The sequence below is a fragment of the Rhopalosiphum maidis genome, chromosome 1, assembly GCF_003676215.2.
Source record: "Rhopalosiphum maidis isolate BTI-1 chromosome 1, ASM367621v3, whole genome shotgun sequence".
Classification (NCBI taxonomy): domain Eukaryota; kingdom Metazoa; phylum Arthropoda; class Insecta; order Hemiptera; family Aphididae; genus Rhopalosiphum; species Rhopalosiphum maidis.
This window is the reverse complement of record NC_040877.1, coordinates 46,778,023-46,796,290: the sequence shown is the minus strand read 5'-3', so window position 1 is coordinate 46,796,290 and position 18,268 is coordinate 46,778,023. Positions and strand designations below refer to the sequence as shown.

The following is an 18,268-nucleotide window of genomic DNA, read 5'->3' as shown; positions in this document are numbered from 1 at the left end:
AATATTTTACTTTGTCCTTTCAAGAGACGATAGTAGTAATTGCGAATAACGTAAACGTAAATTTACTATGTGAATACCACTACAGCGAACAAGCGCCTAGATTACAAAGAAATAGTGCCAATGATTACCATAAATTTAGTCTTGTATCAAAGCTACAATATTATGTCGATTTTATCGATCACCGACAACCTTTATATTGACGTATCACCTAAATATTATTTATACCACCTGCATTGGAATGAGGCATCGATTGATTTGCCATTCTACCAAATTTATAAGAGATTAAGAAACCACAAAAGCTTAAACCAGCCACGTCCTGGACATGGTCGTACAAAAGTCACAAGACACAATGACACAACAACAAATGTCTTGATTTATCATACTTAAAAAAAGTAAAGTGGAAAGAAAAAAGGTAAAAAAAAGTCATGACCTGTCCTCTTCATTCAATGAACCCTCCATCATAACGTGTCGAAGAAACTATCGTTAACGAATGTAAAAATAGAAAAAAACATTTGATAACTCGACAGTATAACTTCTTTGACAATAAAAATCGAGTTAAATAACCAAAATAAAACAGTGGCTAAGAAATAAAAAAGGATAAATAAGAAAGAAGTGAATAATATCAAATTATAAATCGATTCATTTGTTAACACTTTGATATGTAAAGATAATTTACAATTAGAAAAAGTATTATCAATCTGCCAAACCTAAATTCAATTGTCACTGAAAACACATCAAAATTATCTTCAGAACATTTTATAAAGAATAAAATGGTTCGAGATCCGAGAAACATAGAAAACCCTTCATCGTTTAGAAAATATAAAATGCATTTTCATGTACATAAAACTAATACATATTCTACCAGGAATAGGACAGCTTTGTCAAATTCTAATCCAAAAATAGATTTATCATTGCACGAACTTACATCTTTATTTAACAAATATTTTACTTTGTCCTTTCAAGAGACGATAGTAGTAATTGCGAATAACGTAAACGTAAATTTATTATGTGAATACCACTACAGCGAACAAGCGCCTAGATTACAAAGAAATAGTGCCAATGATTACCATAAATTTAGTCTTGTATCAAAGCTACAATATTATGTCGGTTTTATCGATCACCGACAACCTTTATATTGACGTATCACCTAAATATTATTTATACCACCTGCATTGGAATTAGGCATCGATTGATTTGCCATTCTACCAAATTTATAAGAGATTAAGAAACCACAAAAGCTTAAACCAGCCACGTCCTGGACATGGTCGTACAAAAGTCACAAGACACAATGACACAACAACAAATGTCTTGATTTATCATACTTAAAAAAAAGTAAAGTGGAAAGAAAAAAGGTAAAAAAAAGTCATGACCTGTCCTCTTCATTCAATGAACCCTCCATCATAACGTGTCGTAGAAACTATCGTTAACGAATGTAAAAATAGAAAAAACCATTTGATAACTCGACAGTATACCTTCTTTGACAATAAAAATCGAGTTAAATAACCAAAATAAAACAGAGGCTAAGAAATAAAAAAGGATAAATAAGAAAGAAGTGAATAATATCAAATTATAAATCGATTCATTTGTTAACCAGTGGCGAAGCGTCATAGGAGACAAAGAGACAATGTCTCCCCACTTAGAAATTAGAACACGGGACAAATAAATAATTATTATTTTGTTTTATACAATATTTAAAAATGTGAATTTTATTTTATATTATAAAATATTAAAATATATGATGTATGTTTCAGTATTTGTTAAAATCGGTTTTTCGTTATAAAGTTATAGAATTCTTAAAATAGATTAGATGCACGCGATACGGGCATACGGCGGCGATACAGCCGTGCGTACGTGTTGGCGATACGGGTCATTTCAAATACGGTATTATATCTAAATCTAAAAGACGTTGCGACGCATTGTCTCACAAATATAGGTGCGCGGGTACAAGGGAAATGTTAATGTGAGTGGGGATTACTATGTACTCGATGAGACAAGTCTCGCCGTTCGTAATTACCTCAATCCTCAATAAACGTCGCCGTCGCATTGTCACGCCGCGCAATCGTAATGTCGTACGACTGTTTTACAATATTTATTATTTCTTATTGTAATTGTAATTAATTGTCCTCGTAATTCATAATGGCTGACGATTTAATTAATTCCATTTTGGACGATGGAATTAATAATTATTCATACGAAAAAAAATATGAACTTAAAAATAAAAAACCATGTCCCTTATTGCATTTAACAATAGCTGACGGAAAAACAACTAGAAAATTTCAATTCGTGTGGTATTCAAAATATAAATGGCTTACTGGTAGTCAGGTAAGAAATAAACTATATTGTTTTTACTGCTTATTATTAAGAGGAGAGAAAACCTGGAGCAACGAAGGTGTGTCAAATATAAAAAATTTCGAACGAAAAGCAAACAAACATGCTATTTCTGAAAGGCATCTCGTTTGTCAGGAACAATTTAAGTTACTTGGTAAAAATATAATTGATCATGCACTATCGGAAGGGCGACGCTTGCAAGCCATAAAATATAATGAACAAGTTGGCATTAACCGTCGCATATTAGCTCGATTAATTCATGTTGTGTGTTATTTGGGGAAACAAGAGTTAGCTTTCCGAGGACACGATGAACGAAAAAGCTCATTAAGTAAGGGTAATTATTTAGAGCTATTAGAACTCTTATCGCAAGAAGAACAAATACTCAAAGAACATTTTTTGTCTAACTCTTTATTTAAAGGAACGTCTAGTGATGTGCAAAATGATTTAATTGCTTGTATTACAGATGTCGTAAATACTAAAATAATGAATGATTTAAAATGTGCAAATTTTGTGTCTATACAAGCCGACGAAACTACCGATGTATCGTGCAAATCACAAATGAGTATTATTTTAAGATACGTTGTTGACAACAACATTGAAGAGAGATTTATAGGTTTTTTTGATGTATCAAAAGATAAAAGTGCTGTTGGGCTCTCAAATATTTTATTGGCAGAAATAACCAAATGGAATATAAACGATAAAATTATATGTCAGACTTATGATGGAGCGGCCGTCATGGCTGGAAACCAAAATGGAGTCCAAGCCATTATTAAAAAAACTTATCCAAAAGCCCTATTTATTCACTGCTATGCCCATCAACTGAACCTAATTTTTTTACATGGGTCAAAAAATATTAAGTCCGTCCGTATTTTTATAAGCGACCTTACAATGTTTCACACATTTTTCAGTAGATCACCAAAACGAACTGAGCTGCTTCGGGAAAAAGGTTTTAAGTTGCCAAAAAGTTGTGAAACAAGGTGGAATTACCATTCAAGAGCAGCAGCTACTATAAGTACACATTTTAAAGAACTACAAAAAGCGATATCGTATGTAACAGAGGGGGAAGACTGGGATCCGATTTCTATAAGTACAGCGTATGGGTTACTGCATAAATTATCAAATCAAAAATTTGTGTATTTATTATGTCTGTTTCATCGAATATTTATATACTCGGATCATGTATTTTTAATACTTCAAACAAAATGCACTGCGGATGTACAAACTTGCATAAATGAAATAAAAAATTTATCTACACAATTATCAGCTATGAGAAATGACCAAAATACTATAACCGAGTGTTGCGAGTCTGCAATGGAATTGAATAACGAACTTCAATATACAGACAAAGATATAAATAGTCTCAAAAATCTGACGTATGAAATATTGGACTCAATAATTATCCAAACTGAAGTTCGATTTCAAGATTTTCACGTTTTGAAATTTATTGAGCTCGCAAACAACAATGAGTTTATTAATTACAAAAAACATTTTCCAATTGAGAAACTAAATCAACTACTAAAAGTTTTCCCAGGAGTATTCGAACAAGAGAGATTACAAAATGAATTAACAGTTATTTACAATGATAATAACAAACATCTTCCACCAAAAGAATTGCTGAATTATATTATTAAAGGTTGGTACATAATCATTATTATTTTTAAAATCTATGTATTTAATTATAATATAATCATATTTGTTTCAGCTGAGTTACAAGAAGTGTACGTAGAGCTTACAAAATTGTTACAATTAATTTTGTGTATTCCTGTAACAACGGCTTCTAGTGAAAGAAGTATGAGTACTTTAAAAAGAATCAAGACGTTTCTAAGAAATACAATGACACACGATAGATTCTCAAATTTGTGTACTATGGCTATCGAGAAGAAAATGTTGAGTGAATTAGCCACTGACCCAACATTTATTGACAATGTCATTGACTTATTTTCTAAGACAAAAAATAGAAAAATAGATTTAACGTATAAATTAACGTAAATTTGTTTTTAAACTTCATGTTAATGCGAGTTGCACATATACAGTTTATTATATTACATTTTATTTTGTTTTGTTGGTTATAATTTATAAATTATAATACATTTGTTTTATTACATCAAATATTATTATTTTGGAAGTTTTTAAATATAATTTAATTTTGTTTTTAGTTTTTGAACATTTATTTATTACCGTTTAGATAATGGCCATAGTTGCCGGGTTCAAGAAAAAAAGAGGGGGTCTAGGCGTATTAGTGCCATTTTTTTTTCAGTGTCTCCCCAACCAAAAACCTCAAGCCTCGCTACTGTTGTTAACACTTTGATATGTAAAGATAATTTACAATTAGAAAAAGTATTATCAATCTGCCAAACCTAAATTCAATTGTCACTGAAAACACATCAAAATTATCTTCAGAACATTTTATAAAGAATAAAATGGTTCGAGATCCGAGAAACATAGAAAACCCTTCATCGTTTAGAAAATATAAAATGCATTTTCATGTACATAAAACTAATACATATTCTACCAGGAATAGGACAGCTTTGTCAAATTCTAATCCAAAAATAGATTTATCATTGCACGAACTTACATCTTTATTTAACAAATATTTTACTTTGTCCTTTCAAGAGACGATAGTAGTAATTGCGAATAACGTAAACGTAAATTTACTATGTGAATACCACTACAGCGAACAAGCGCCTAGATTACAAAGAAATAGTGCCAATGATTACCATAAATTTAGTCTTGTATCAAAGCTACAATATTATGTCGATTTTATCGATCACCGACAACCTTTATATTGACGTATCACCTAAATATAATTTATACCACCTGCATTGGAATGAGGCATCGATTGATTTGCCATTCTACCAAATTTATAAGAGATTAAGAAACCACAAAAGCTTAAACCAGCCACGTCCTGGACATGGTCGTACAAAAGTCACAAGACACAATGACACAACAACAAATGTCTTGATTTATCATACTTAAAAAAAAGTAAAGTGGAAAGAAAAAAGGTAAAAAAAAGTCATGACCTGTCCTCTTCATTCAATGAACCCTCCATCATAACGTGTCGAAGATACTATCGTTAACGAATGTAAAAATAGAAAAAACCATTTGATAACTCGACAGTATACCTTCTTTGACAATAAAAATCGAGTTAAATAACCAAAATAAAACAGTGGCTAAGAAATAAAAAAGGATAAATAAGAAAGAAGTGAATAATATCAAATTATAAATCGATTCATTTGTTAACACTTTGATATGTAAAGATAATTTACAATTAGAAAAAGTATTATCAATCTGCCAAACCTAAATTCAATTGTCACTGAAAACACATCAAAATTATCTTCAGAACATTTTATAAGGAATAAAATGGTTCGAGATCCGAGAAACATAGAAAACCCTTAATCGTTTAGAAAATATAAAATGCATTTTCATGTACATAAAACTAATTCATATTCTACCAGGAATAGGACAGCTTTGTCAAATTCTAATCCAAAAATAGATTTATCATTGCACGAACTTGCATCTTTATTTAACAAATATTTTACTTTGTCCTTTCAAGAGACGATAGTAGTAATTGCGAATAACGTAAACGTAAATTTACTATGTGAATACCACTACAGCGAACAAGCGCCTAGATTACAAAGAAATAGTGCCAATGATTACCATAAATTTAGTCTTGTATCAAAGCTACAATATTATGTCGGTTTTATCGATCACCGACAACCTTTATATTGACGTATCACCTAAATATAATTTATACCACCTGCATTGGAATGAGGCATCGATTGATTTGCCATTCTACCAAATTTATAAGAGATTAAGAAACCACAAAAGCTTAAACCAGCCACGTCCTGGACATGGTCGTACAAAAGTCACAAGACACAATGACACAACAACAAATGTCTTGATTTATCATACTTAAAAAAAAGTAAAGTGGAAAGAAAAAAGGTAAAAAAAAGTCATGACCTGTCCTCTTCATTCAATGAACCCTCCATCATAACGTGTCGAAGATACTATCGTTAACGAATGTAAAAATAGAAAAAACCATTTGATAACTCGACAGTATACCTTCTTTGACAATAAAAATCGAGTTAAATAACCAAAATAAAACAGTGGCTAAGAAATAAAAAAGGATAAATAAGAAAGAAGTGAATAATATCAAATTATAAATCGATTCATTTGTTAACACTTTGATATGTAAAGATAATTTACAATTAGAAAAAGTATTATCAATCTGCCAAACCTAAATTCAATTGTCACTGAAAACACATCAAAATTATCTTCAGAACATTTTATAAAGAATAAAATGGTTCGAGATCCGAGAAACATAGAAAACCCTTCATCGTTTAGAAAATATAAAATGCATTTTCATGTACATAAAACTAATACATATTCTACCAGGAATAGGACAGCTTTGTCAAATTCTAATCCAAAAATAGATTTATCATTGCACGAACTTGCATCTTTATTTAACAAATATTTTACTATGTACTTTCAAGAGACGATAGTAGTAATTGCGAATAACGTAAACGTAAATTTACTATGTGAATACCACTACAGCGAACAAGCGCCTAGATTACAAAGAAATAGTGCCAATGATTACCATAAATTTAGTCTTGTATCAAAGCTACAATATTATGTCGGTTTAAAAGAAAAAACCATTTGATAACTCGACAGTATACCTTCTTTGACAATAAAAATCAAGGAACAAATAATACTTTATTTAATTAAAAAACCTGAATCTCCTGAATTACAAATTTCAAATAATCATATTCAAGAAAAAATAAATTTTCCTCGTAAAAAATGTGTCAGTTGTTACAAAAAACTCGAGTCAGAGTATGGACGAAAAAAACCTCAAAATAAATGTATCAAAGTCACTACAATGTGCACTATTTGTAAAGTTCCTACATGTATGTCATGCTTTTTTGATTCTCATTCAGTTAGACTTAAAAATAAAACATAAATATTTCCTTTTTATATTACCACTACTATTATGTACTATCATTACTTATCATACTTTTTTTTTATAATTTAAGTAACTAAAATATATATGTTATATTTAATTTTTTCATGAAGGTAAATTGTTAAGTTAAGTTTTTAAATTTATTTGTTATTGGTTGAGATAAAAATTGTATTATTAAAAAAAGGGACTGATTATTTTATTATGTTTTACAAATTTATAAAACTTAATTAATTACTTTTGTTATAACTATTAATATTATACTGTTTATATTTTGTTTTTGTTATTGGTTGAATAAACAAGATTAAATTCTAATAATTATGTCATATATTAAAAGTCATTATGTTATATTACAGTATGTCTTACTAATTAAAAATGCAGATATTTATTTTATTTTTAATTTTTTTATGAATGGATTTAAATATTTTTAACTTTACTAGTGAAATACAGATTTTCATGATTTGTATCTTAAATTTAGTTGAGGGGTCAAAACACCCCTCAAAAGCAAGAAATATGTGATTCACATATTTTTCGCTACTGAGGGACATTATAACCCCTCATATTCTACAGGTGAATTAACACATATAATGGTTTAAGGATAGATTTATGACTAATAATCATAATAGAAATAAGTTAAATAACCAAAATAAAACAGTGGCTAAGAAATAAAAAAGGATAAATAAGAAAGAAGTGAATAATATCAAATTATAAATCGATTCATTTGTTAACACTTTGAGGGGTTATCCTCATATTCTACAGGTGAATTAACACATATAATGGTTTAAGGATAGATTTATGACTAATAATCATAATAGAAATAAGTTAAAAGTCGTAAAAAAATACAGTGGCCCTAAAGGATAATACACTGAAATAGGCACGGCAGTCAACGTGTTAGCAAAAAAATGGCTAAGGAAAAAGTTTCTTAAAATTTAATTTTATATATATTCCAATTTTAATAATTATTTTTTTTGCAATTTTTGTATCATGCATTATAATGTATGTACACATTGAAAATGATTATATTATGAATTAACATGTTCTCAAAAATATTTTTGGGCAAAAAAAGTATTCAAAATGAATAATTATCAATAAAAAAAATTGAAAATAAAAAAAAAGATTGTCAGTCATAAATGACTGACGTGGCCACAATGCTAATATCCATGTCAGTCACATATGACTGACAAAGCGCGAGGATACGAATTAGGAAAATATTCGAGAATCCGAATAGATAACTAAGAGTCAGTCATATATGACTGACATGGCAGTTAGAGTGTTAATTAATCATTTAATCACGTCATAGGACAATCAATACTGAATAGCAAAGCAAAATCTCACAAATAGACAAGTGACAAGTACATAACACAAAGAAAATCATATGTTTTTATAAAATTGTATGGTATAATTTAAATTATAATCTGATGACTAGTATATTACAATTCAGTGACGACGATAATGGTTTACCGACTGTGCCTTGCATCGTTGCCCAAAAATGAATAAAATATATTATTTAGATTTAATATAGGTAAATACTAATAATAATAGCAAAAGTAAACATGTAAAAATAAACGACGGCCAGCAATTTGGGATATTACAACACCTACCTATAATACATAGGTATATATAATTTTATTTAAAAACGATATTAAAATTTGAAAAATATTTAATTTATGACATTTTATTTTTAAAACTTCCATACACTTATCACAACTTTTAGTTTCAACTAGTTAAACGGGTTTCATTGACACGTGTAATGTTATATATATTATATATACATTATTACTATAAGCATACATACAAAACAGTTACCTCGATCTTGCAGAATCATAAGCCGTCGCGTAGTTGCGTTCTTCAGCAGCCATACCGCGATCAAATCGCTCAATAGCTTGAACAGTCAAGCGTAGGTGAAAAAAAAGTCAACAATGCGACTAAAACGTGGTTTTGGGCGGCGGAAAAACGTTGAGCCGTACGGTCAACCAGCAACAAGTGAAATGGACTGTCAAATTAAACTGTGGCCCTACGGGATGCGGGTGCGTAACAGCGTACGCCACACCGTCACACACTCAAACTGAACAAAATATGACAAGTAATATATTTTTAATGAGCAACAACGTTGTACAATTCCAAACGACGAGTGTTGAGTGAGACTTCGCAGTTCGGTAAATTCGATGATAGTGTTCTAACATTGATAAAATTGTGTGCGGTTATGTGTGGTTATATTATAGTGTTGTGGTGGAAAGGACACGGCCTGATAAATGCGAGAGAGAGAATGATTGAGTGAGTGAATAAGTGATAACCGTTTCCAAAAAGGCTGTGTAAAGCGTAGTGCGTAGTGCGTAGTGCGTATATGACTGTTGTCTGGTTCCGGTACTATGAAGTTTGAACTATTCCAAATGCAGAGCGTTAGAGCGATAATATTAATCTGTAATTTTATGTATAAATGGTCCGATAGTCGTTAATACTGTAATTATTCTATTTTTAAGGTCAAAGTCATATAAGCTATTACAATATCGCTCCAGCTAAACATTATAAATCTTGTAACTATGTTTATCTGAAAAAAATATTTTATATAAATAATCTGTTTGAACTTAGACCCCGCAGCAGAAATTACGATAATACGATGAACATATTATTTTGACAAATACTATACGTATTAACGTCTATACTCTATAACACGATTACGTGTTTGTCAGCTACTCAGATAGGTAAATTATATTATATAGTATATATATACTAGGCTATTGAATAATTCAATACCAGGGCCCCTCAAAGGTGGAACTAGAATACAAGACCACGTTGAACTGAATTTATTGTCATATTTGAAATTTTAATAGGTATCTACACTTATTTTACATTAAATAATATTTAAAAAAAACTAAATATTTGATGTTTATGAACGATTTATTGAATTAATAAATTTCAATGAAAAAACTGAAGAAGGTATTTTTCCAATCAACTAATTTTTAGATTTGAAAAATTGAAAGTTATAAAATACAAAAATGACGACAATACTATATCCCAGAAAAACAAGTACAACTAGTACAAACTACAAGTACCAGTACAATCTAGTATAATGATATATAGTATTATTTATTATTAATTAATTTATTAGATTTAATTTATTTTAACATTAAATATGCATGCTATACACAGGGCCGAACTTTCACCTAAGCAAACTAGGCAGCTGCCTAGGGGCCCTTGCCTTACCGGGGCCCATAGGTAAACACCAAAAGCAAAAAAAGGTATTATACATAAATAAATTAGCACGGAAAAATAGAAATAGAATATAAAAAACAAATGTTAGCATTTACAAGCTCATTTATTGTCCATAGAAGCTATAAGAGAAAAAAAAATGTCATCACTGGAGCTAAATAAATTTATCCTAGAAAACAGCTTTTTAGACAATTATCCAAATATAAAAATTTAAATTTAAATAAATAAAAAATAATTTAAGATCAAACACAGAGGAAAAAAGACTTACTTCACTCGACGTATTATACATTAAGTCAGAAAGAAATGCAAGGAATAGACTACAGTGAAGTGATACGTTCTTTCGCAGAACAAAAAGCTCGTCGTGTAAAAATGTGTTAATTTTTTTTTTATAAATCTGTTCTTTTATGTTTAATGTTTATACATATATTCATTTTATAATTAGGATAAATATATATAAATTAAAAGCAGTTTTTATTAATACATATTTAAAAGGGCCCTTCTTTAGTAGCTGCCTTGAGGCCCCGAGACCTTTAAGTTTGGCCCTGGACATACAGTTAAAACTAAATTTTGGTTTAGAATAATTAAAAAAAAATATTTCAAAAAAAGTTTATCCTAAAATGTATTCTTTACTTAAAGTAGCCCTGATACTACCTATCAGTTCTGCATCGTGTGAACGATCTTTCTTAGTTATACGTCGTATTAAAAACTGGACTAGAACATCTATGACACAATTTCACAATATCGTTTCAGTAATCTTTCTATATTGTACATCGAGAGAGTCAAAGAGATATTATTGTTGATAATCTTGACCTTGATATTATATTAGACGAATACTCACAGAGTCAAAGATAGACCGTCGTGTAGATTTAATATTATAATAAATAATTTAAATAAAATATATTATGTATCATGTAACAAATATAATTACATAAGAATTTGATATATTTATAAAAAAATTAAAAATTAAATCAAAAAAATTACTTTAAAGAGGACGTAGAAGTGTAGAATCCGCATGTGTTGTCTTCGTCTTACACACGTGCGACATGGCAAATTTTCGTTGACCAGTTTCAATATTGTGCTGTTAGTTTTGAAATTAGAGTAAACTGGCCTATTATAAAATTTAAAGGTAAGACTATTACCCAGGGCCCCACGTAGCTTTTTATTGAATTTGTTACTTTTAAGTAAGTTTTGATCATTTTAAAATGTACAGTTTCAATAAAATAAACCTAAAAGAGGTAATAATCTTACCTTTAAATTTTATAATAGGTCAGTTCACTCTAATATCAAAACTAACAGTACAATATTGAAATGGGTGAACGAAAATTTGTTATTTTGCACGTGTGTTAGACGAACACATGCGGGTACTACGTTCTCTTAATAAGTGACATTTTGTGCTCGGTCCTCACTAAGTATGACTTTTTTTTGTTCATGTTTTTAAAAACAATTTGGACTGCCCTGTGGATACCCGAAATTATGGTTTTTGATTAGTGGTTAATATAGGAAAATAATAGTGTTAGGTCCCTTAAGTCACGTAACTAAGTACCCCCTTGTTCAAATGTCTAGTTACGCGGCAAATGTTAACTTACACCCCGAATTAAGATTAAATATTAATAAGTATACTGGGTGATTCTATTGTCATAAACAACTCATTATTTCAAAAAGTATTCATGTTTTTGAAAATATTTTTTTACATTGTTTCAAGTTGTTAAAAAATCAGTTTTTAAAAAAAATTATATTTTTAATATTTTTTTTTACTTTTTTGAATAAAATCATAGTTTTAATTTTATATTCTAAAGCAGAATATTTTAATAGATAAAAATCCAATTTAGGGTGAGTAGTTAATGAGTTATAGATATTTAAAGTTTTAATGCGTGGAGTGAAATGGTACGGGGTTATCCCGCAAAACGTTTGTTCACTACTCCGCTTGTCTAAAATTTAAATACGTATAACTCATAAACTACTCCCCCAAAATTCGATTTTTATGTATCAAAATATTCAAAAAAAAATTCTGCTTTGGAATATGAAATTAAAACTATGTTGTCATTCAAAAAAGTTAAAAAGTTAAAAAAAAATATAAGGATAAAAAATATTTAAAAATATAATTTTTTTTTAAAAAAACGTTGATTTTTTTAACAACTTGAAACTATGTAAAAAAAATATTTTCAAAAACATGAATACTTTTTAAAATAATGAGTGGTTCATGATAAAAGAATCACCCCATATACATAAGGTATCTAATGAGCTAGGAATATCAATTCAAATACTATATATTAATTTTTATACTAATATTAAATCAGAAACTTATTATACCTTATTTTCAACTCATTACAAAGTGGCGCCTAACACAAGTTCAGATTTTCGTTAATCTGAGTTTTTCTTTTTTTCTTTCTGAAAAACTTTTGATATTTAATAATACAATCAAAATGAATATACTATTTTTCTCTAAATTAATCGACAACAGCCAAACAACATAACTTGCTAATAAACAAGTCCAATAATATAATATAAATATAGTATATTTAATAAAAATATTGCTGATAAACAATTTTAAATATATCTATGTATATATTTATGTATTTTTATATTTACTAATAAACAAATATAATTTATAACATAACTTGCTAATAAACAAGTTTAATAAAATAAAACTAAATAATTATATATTAAAATTATAAATTGAATGTAGAAACCATATTCTACGAAATTAATGTCAAAAATGAATTGCACTTACAAGAAATACAACATACCCATGTTATATTTGTAAATTTATAATTCTAAATACAAATCCTACATTTTACTCAAACTAAATCACCAATATCTTTGCATGACCCGCCAGATAATGAATGATTTCCAGATTCATGTGTTGGCTTTCTAGCTTCTTGATTGTTCAGGTATTCATTTTTATATTCTTGAAAGCGTTTAGAATTAATTTCATGGTTGTGAAATATTTCAAAGTTATTTTGGTTCTGAGAAACATTTTGCTGATTTCGCCAACTTGATTTAAAACCACCATATTTTTTACCACTTTTATCGTATATCCTACTACTAAATGGTCTTTTGATAGAGTTTTGTTCTAATGACACAACATGTAAATTTCCCAAGGAACTAAATTTGTTTTCAAACTTTTTTTGCTTTGTCTCAATACTATCTGAATTATTTAAAATCTTCATTGACTCATTAGGGATTTTTACAGGTAATTCAAAACTATTATACATTTCTTTGTGTTGATTTGTTAATGGTTCTATAACTCGAGCACCATGTTTTTCAAAAGACTTCTTTTGATTAACATATTTTGAAGCAAATTGGCGTTGATGAATATTATTAAACTCATTTTGTGATGACAAATCAACCTTCTGTTTTCGCCAAGATTCATTTTTTCCTTTATTATTAGGATACATTTTGGTATCATTTTTTCTGTAGAAAGTAGTTTTATTATCATCATTAAAATTCAATTTTGATATCTCATTGAACTGATCAAATGTTTCATCTATTATTTTTTTTTCTTCTAAACTCCACTTATTATTGTTCACTAATTCTTTTATTTTTATAGATAGGACATTCAGAAATTGTCTTGGTTTAAATCCATTTATCTTAAACAATGGATAAGTAAACTGAAATCAAAAATTGTAATTGTATTACTATAAATATAAAACAAAATCAGACAAAATAAATTCAGTTTATTAGTTTGTAGTAAATTACAAAATGATCTAACTTTTAATTACTAATGATTTGACATATAAATATAACATCTACTTAAACAAAAAACAGTATAATAATTACAAGAATATCAAAACTACACTGATTAATAAGTCTGATATTTTGTATAGGTACCTACTTTAACTGTACTTTGAAAATTAAAAAATTGATAATGTAATAACTTAAAAAGCATAGATAATTTAGAATCCTAAAAAATATTATAGGTACAAAATAAATAAATTTAATCAACTCACAATTAAATGACGTTTTTTCAATGCATCTTCAATGTCTTGGTCAATATACATTTTTAAGTAGCGCATCATTTCTTTAGGATTATTTTCACAGTAATTGTAGTATAATAATATTTGTGATAAAATAATAAGCCTCCTTTTTGAACTCAAAAAAACATCATACATCATGTTTAATGTTTGAACAAAAGGAAATTTATCGACAGGTTGTAATAGGCATTCTACTTTTACTAATTGCAATGAACTACTAAAATGACCAGCAGCCATTCCACGAGACAAATACATTTTTGCTTTTTTATAATCCTGAAAAAAGCCAATATTTTTCTTATTTATTCATTCACTAACAATAAATTAATAAATATCATACCTTTTCGTTTTTTAAATAATATTTGCCTAAAACTTCATCTACACGGCTATTTTTAACTTTTGTCAGTTTTTCAATTAAATTGTCTATCATAGATTTTGACAATAACTCTTTAGGATAATTAATACATGTCAGTAAACAAGAATAAAGTTGTTTTGTATTATCTTTGGCTAATTCAACTGATTTTCTATATAAATCAATCAAATAAATCTATAACTTTTTAATTAAATAAACAAATGTGTAAATAAAACTAATAGGGATCACGGAGAAAATATAAATAATTTGATTTCAAAATGGTTAAAAATTAATTAAACCCAAATACACAAATTTTTTATGAAAGACTATAATTTAAAATACATCTTATTGATGACCCACCTTGTCGTATTGAAAGACCTTGGTGACATGAACTTTTGAATTATTAATATTTTCATTATTCATCAATACTTTTTAGTTGATACTTATATAGAATAACTACTTACTTAGTAATATCAGACGAAAGCTTATAATATTTGTTTGATTCTTCTCGGTTATTTGTTAATTTATTAACAAATGCTGCTTCCATGTAAACTTTAGAAGCTTGAATTAAAAGTCGAGCCTTAGTTTTTGTAGAGCATAATATTTCTGCAGCATCCAATTCTGCATTCTCTGGCATTGAAAATTGTTCATAATAACGTCTTACTCGTCCTTTAGCTTTTAGCCAAATTACTATCCATTCAGGTTCAGTAGAATGAAGGGTTCGAGCTTGATCAGCAAATTTTAAAGCTATATCATTTCCTTTAGGTGAATACTCCATAAAAATTCTTGTTTTAACTGCACAAACTGCAGCTTTCTCTGCTCTATTAAAATTATTGATTTCTTTAACATTCTTTAATAACTAAAAAAGAAAAATACATTAGCTTAATAATTTTTAAAGATTTATACATCTATATATAAGTATAGTCTCACTCTAGACCATATTGATTGATATGATGTATAAAACATGTAACAAATGTGTGAATTGGATGTTTATAAGATTTATAATAATACATTATTGCACATATACAAAATCCATACAAAATAATTTATATTATGTACGCTGAAAGCTCCATCTTAAAATTTAAAGCTCTAAAATAGTATTGGAAGTGACATATGACATAGGTATAACAAAATAATAATCCTATTAATTTATACCAATCATATTTTGGATAGTTGATCTCAGAGCCGTGCCGTTAAGATTTGGCGCCCAGGATAAAATAAAAAAAATTATTCCCCCCATATTTTATTTATCATTATGCGTTTCAATTTTTTTGGTGCCCCCTTTAAACCATGTGCCCAGGGCACATGCCCCCTAAGCCCTCCCACGGCATGGATCTGGTTGATTTAATCTATATAATTTGAATCATCTTCAATAGTTTAATACATAGAATAAAAGTCTTATATTTCACCAATAAGTGTAGATCAATAAATAATTTTAATTTGTAATATATGTAAAATAATTGTTTAAGTAGATTTAAAAAATATCAAAATAACGGGTGTATTAGAATATTTTAGACATATTATTATTTACATTGTATTGATAAATTTTAGAGCTTGTGTATACATATATTATATGATACTAATGAAAAGTTATTTGTTTTACTTATTACTTAATTACCGACTCGTTTAATTTGTATATTTAAATTAAAATGGTTATTGGTTAATTATGAATTAAAAATTTACTTATTAGTTATTATTGGTACTTAATATAATTATTGAATTAAACAATAAATAATTAAAATTCACCTCTTCTGAATCATTTTTTAATGATAATGCAATATAAGCATGGGTGGCATGAGCAATATGGTAATAAGCATCAGAGTATTGTCCATTTGACTCGTCAAATTTACATGATTTCATAAATTTAACAATGTTTTCAATTTCCAAATATGATTCCTTGTAACTTTTACTAATGTAAAGTTCATAACTAACAATTAGTTGTAAATAAAATCTAAAAAATAAAATAATTTCATAAGATACTTTATTTATATTTATATGTATAACTAATTAAATGCAGTGATGCCGAACTTATATATCATGTGAAGCAATCGCTTCACTTCTTAAATAGACGGGTGGGTTGTGAGTGGTGGGTGGGTAAAGGTAAGTTCTAAAATGTATATAGACCTGTGTGAAGAATACTTAATAAATTATATCCTGGTACCTGATTCTTTGTTAATTGATAAAATAATAATATAGAGAAATTAGTTTTTATATAAATAAATTTCTGACAGAAGACAGTTACCTGTTTAAATTGTATTCGTCTTCCTTGTCAATGATCATTTCTAACTTTTCTCGAACCTTTTCAATGCGATTATTCATAAGATTTTGATTGCATCCTGTCAATTGTTGGATGTTCCATGAAAAAATGCTTTCATAATCATTTTCGATTTCCTTTAACTTTTTTCGGATATTTTCATCCAATCCAAGTTCATTCCAGTGGTCATTGATTGACAAAGTGCCCATCTCATCGGACAAGTGTTCAATAAATCTAGCCATTTTTCAGTATACTACCAAACTAAATGAACATCAACATAGATAAATATTATTGGTGCATTTGATCTATATATTTAACTATAATAACGAATGGCTGTCATAAATGTATTATACTTATATTTATAACTCAAAAAAAATCGTAATTAAATAAATTAAATGAATGGGAAGTAATACTACCTAATAAGTAGATGATAATAACTAATAATAAACTATTTAATAGTCTGAATACTTACTCACGAATTCGCCAATCGTAAATTGAAAAAACATGAACGGGGACTGTACAATAAAAATTTCAATGTTGATACTTATGTCTTAAAGCGAAAAAAATCTAAAGAAATAGCAAACACTATCACACCATTGCAGGCACAAGCCATAGACTAATGTACATTGACATAAATGATACATATCATTTATTTGTACCATAGAATTTACTCTATGTTAATACAAATCGTTTAGATAACATATTTTTAATGCGTTTGCATAGGTGATTGGTCATTAAATAGTAAACAGCTGCATAAGTCATAATAATATTTCTCTTTTGTTATAACTTATAATATTAATGTGTTCCAGACGTTCCTGTTAATCTGTCATGAAACATTTCATTATGTATTTTTCTAGTTTGTATAAAAGATTTTTAGTCAATAAACATTTTATTGCAACTTTAATGAATACAATTAAAAAAAAAACCTTATAAGAAATACAGGCTGCTAAATATCGATTTAAAGCCTTAAAGGCTAAATATGATAATGATACGTCCAATTTTTCAAAAATGTTTTAATACATGTCCAATAATTAATGCATAAATAACATGTTCGTTCATCATATTAATTGGCGAATTTGTCCAGGGTTTTCATTTTTAATGAATTGACCTTTAAGCCATCCATATACGTATAGCTCTTATATAGGCATAATTACAGTATGATTTATTATTATATTGTATGTCTAAACTCTAAAGTATTT

The 18,268-nt window shown here is 28.0% G+C and overlaps 3 protein-coding genes across 3 annotated transcripts; 2 read left to right on the top strand and 1 right to left on the bottom strand.

Annotated features, from left to right (window-relative positions):
• The first annotated feature begins 1,952 nt into the window (after positions 1 to 1,952).
• On the top strand, positions 1,953 to 3,151 carry LOC113561285 (zinc finger MYM-type protein 1-like). Its single transcript, XM_026967616.1, has 3 exons — positions 1,953 to 1,960; positions 2,364 to 2,978; positions 3,043 to 3,151. The coding sequence occupies exons 1-3, from the start codon at positions 1,953 to 1,955 to the stop codon at positions 3,149 to 3,151; spliced, it is 732 nt and encodes a 243-aa protein (XP_026823417.1).
• Positions 3,141 to 4,349, top strand: LOC113550037. Its single transcript, XM_026951635.1, has 2 exons — positions 3,141 to 3,961; positions 4,031 to 4,349. The coding sequence occupies exons 1-2, from the start codon at positions 3,217 to 3,219 to the stop codon at positions 4,315 to 4,317; spliced, it is 1,032 nt and encodes a 343-aa protein (XP_026807436.1). The 5' UTR covers positions 3,141 to 3,216; the 3' UTR covers positions 4,318 to 4,349.
• An 8,928-nt stretch (positions 4,350 to 13,277) lies between these two features.
• LOC113560423 lies at positions 13,278 to 17,823 on the bottom strand. The gene is made up of 7 exons (XM_026966285.1): positions 17,542 to 17,823; positions 17,058 to 17,330; positions 16,562 to 16,766; positions 15,280 to 15,674; positions 14,804 to 14,987; positions 14,443 to 14,739; positions 13,278 to 14,103 (listed from the first exon to the last, which is right to left on the bottom strand). Exons 2-7 carry the CDS (start codon positions 17,309 to 17,311, stop codon positions 13,291 to 13,293), a joined length of 2,148 nt encoding a protein of 715 aa, XP_026822086.1. The 5' UTR covers positions 17,312 to 17,330; positions 17,542 to 17,823; the 3' UTR covers positions 13,278 to 13,290.
• Positions 17,824 to 18,268: the final 445 nt, after the last annotated feature.

Coding starts and splice junctions, on each gene's coding strand:
- LOC113561285 (XM_026967616.1), top strand. Junction 2,979..3,042: donor AAAGATAAAAGTGCTGTTGG/GCTCTCAAATAT, acceptor ATTATATGTCAG/ACTTATGATGGAGCGGCCGT.
- LOC113550037 (XM_026951635.1), top strand. CDS start 3,217: ATGTTTCACACATTTTTCAGTAGATCACCAAAACGAACTGAGCTGCTT. Junction 3,962..4,030: donor GCTGAATTATATTATTAAAG/GTTGGTACATAA, acceptor TATTTGTTTCAG/CTGAGTTACAAGAAGTGTAC.
- LOC113560423 (XM_026966285.1), bottom strand. CDS start 17,311: ATGGCTAGATTTATTGAACACTTGTCCGATGAGATGGGCACTTTGTCA. Junction 14,988..15,279: donor CTTTCGTCTGATATTACTAA/GTAAGTAGTTAT, acceptor TGATTTATATAG/AAAATCAGTTGAATTAGCCA. Junction 14,104..14,442: donor TGAAAAAACGTCATTTAATT/GTGAGTTGATTA, acceptor TTTTGATTTCAG/TTTACTTATCCATTGTTTAA.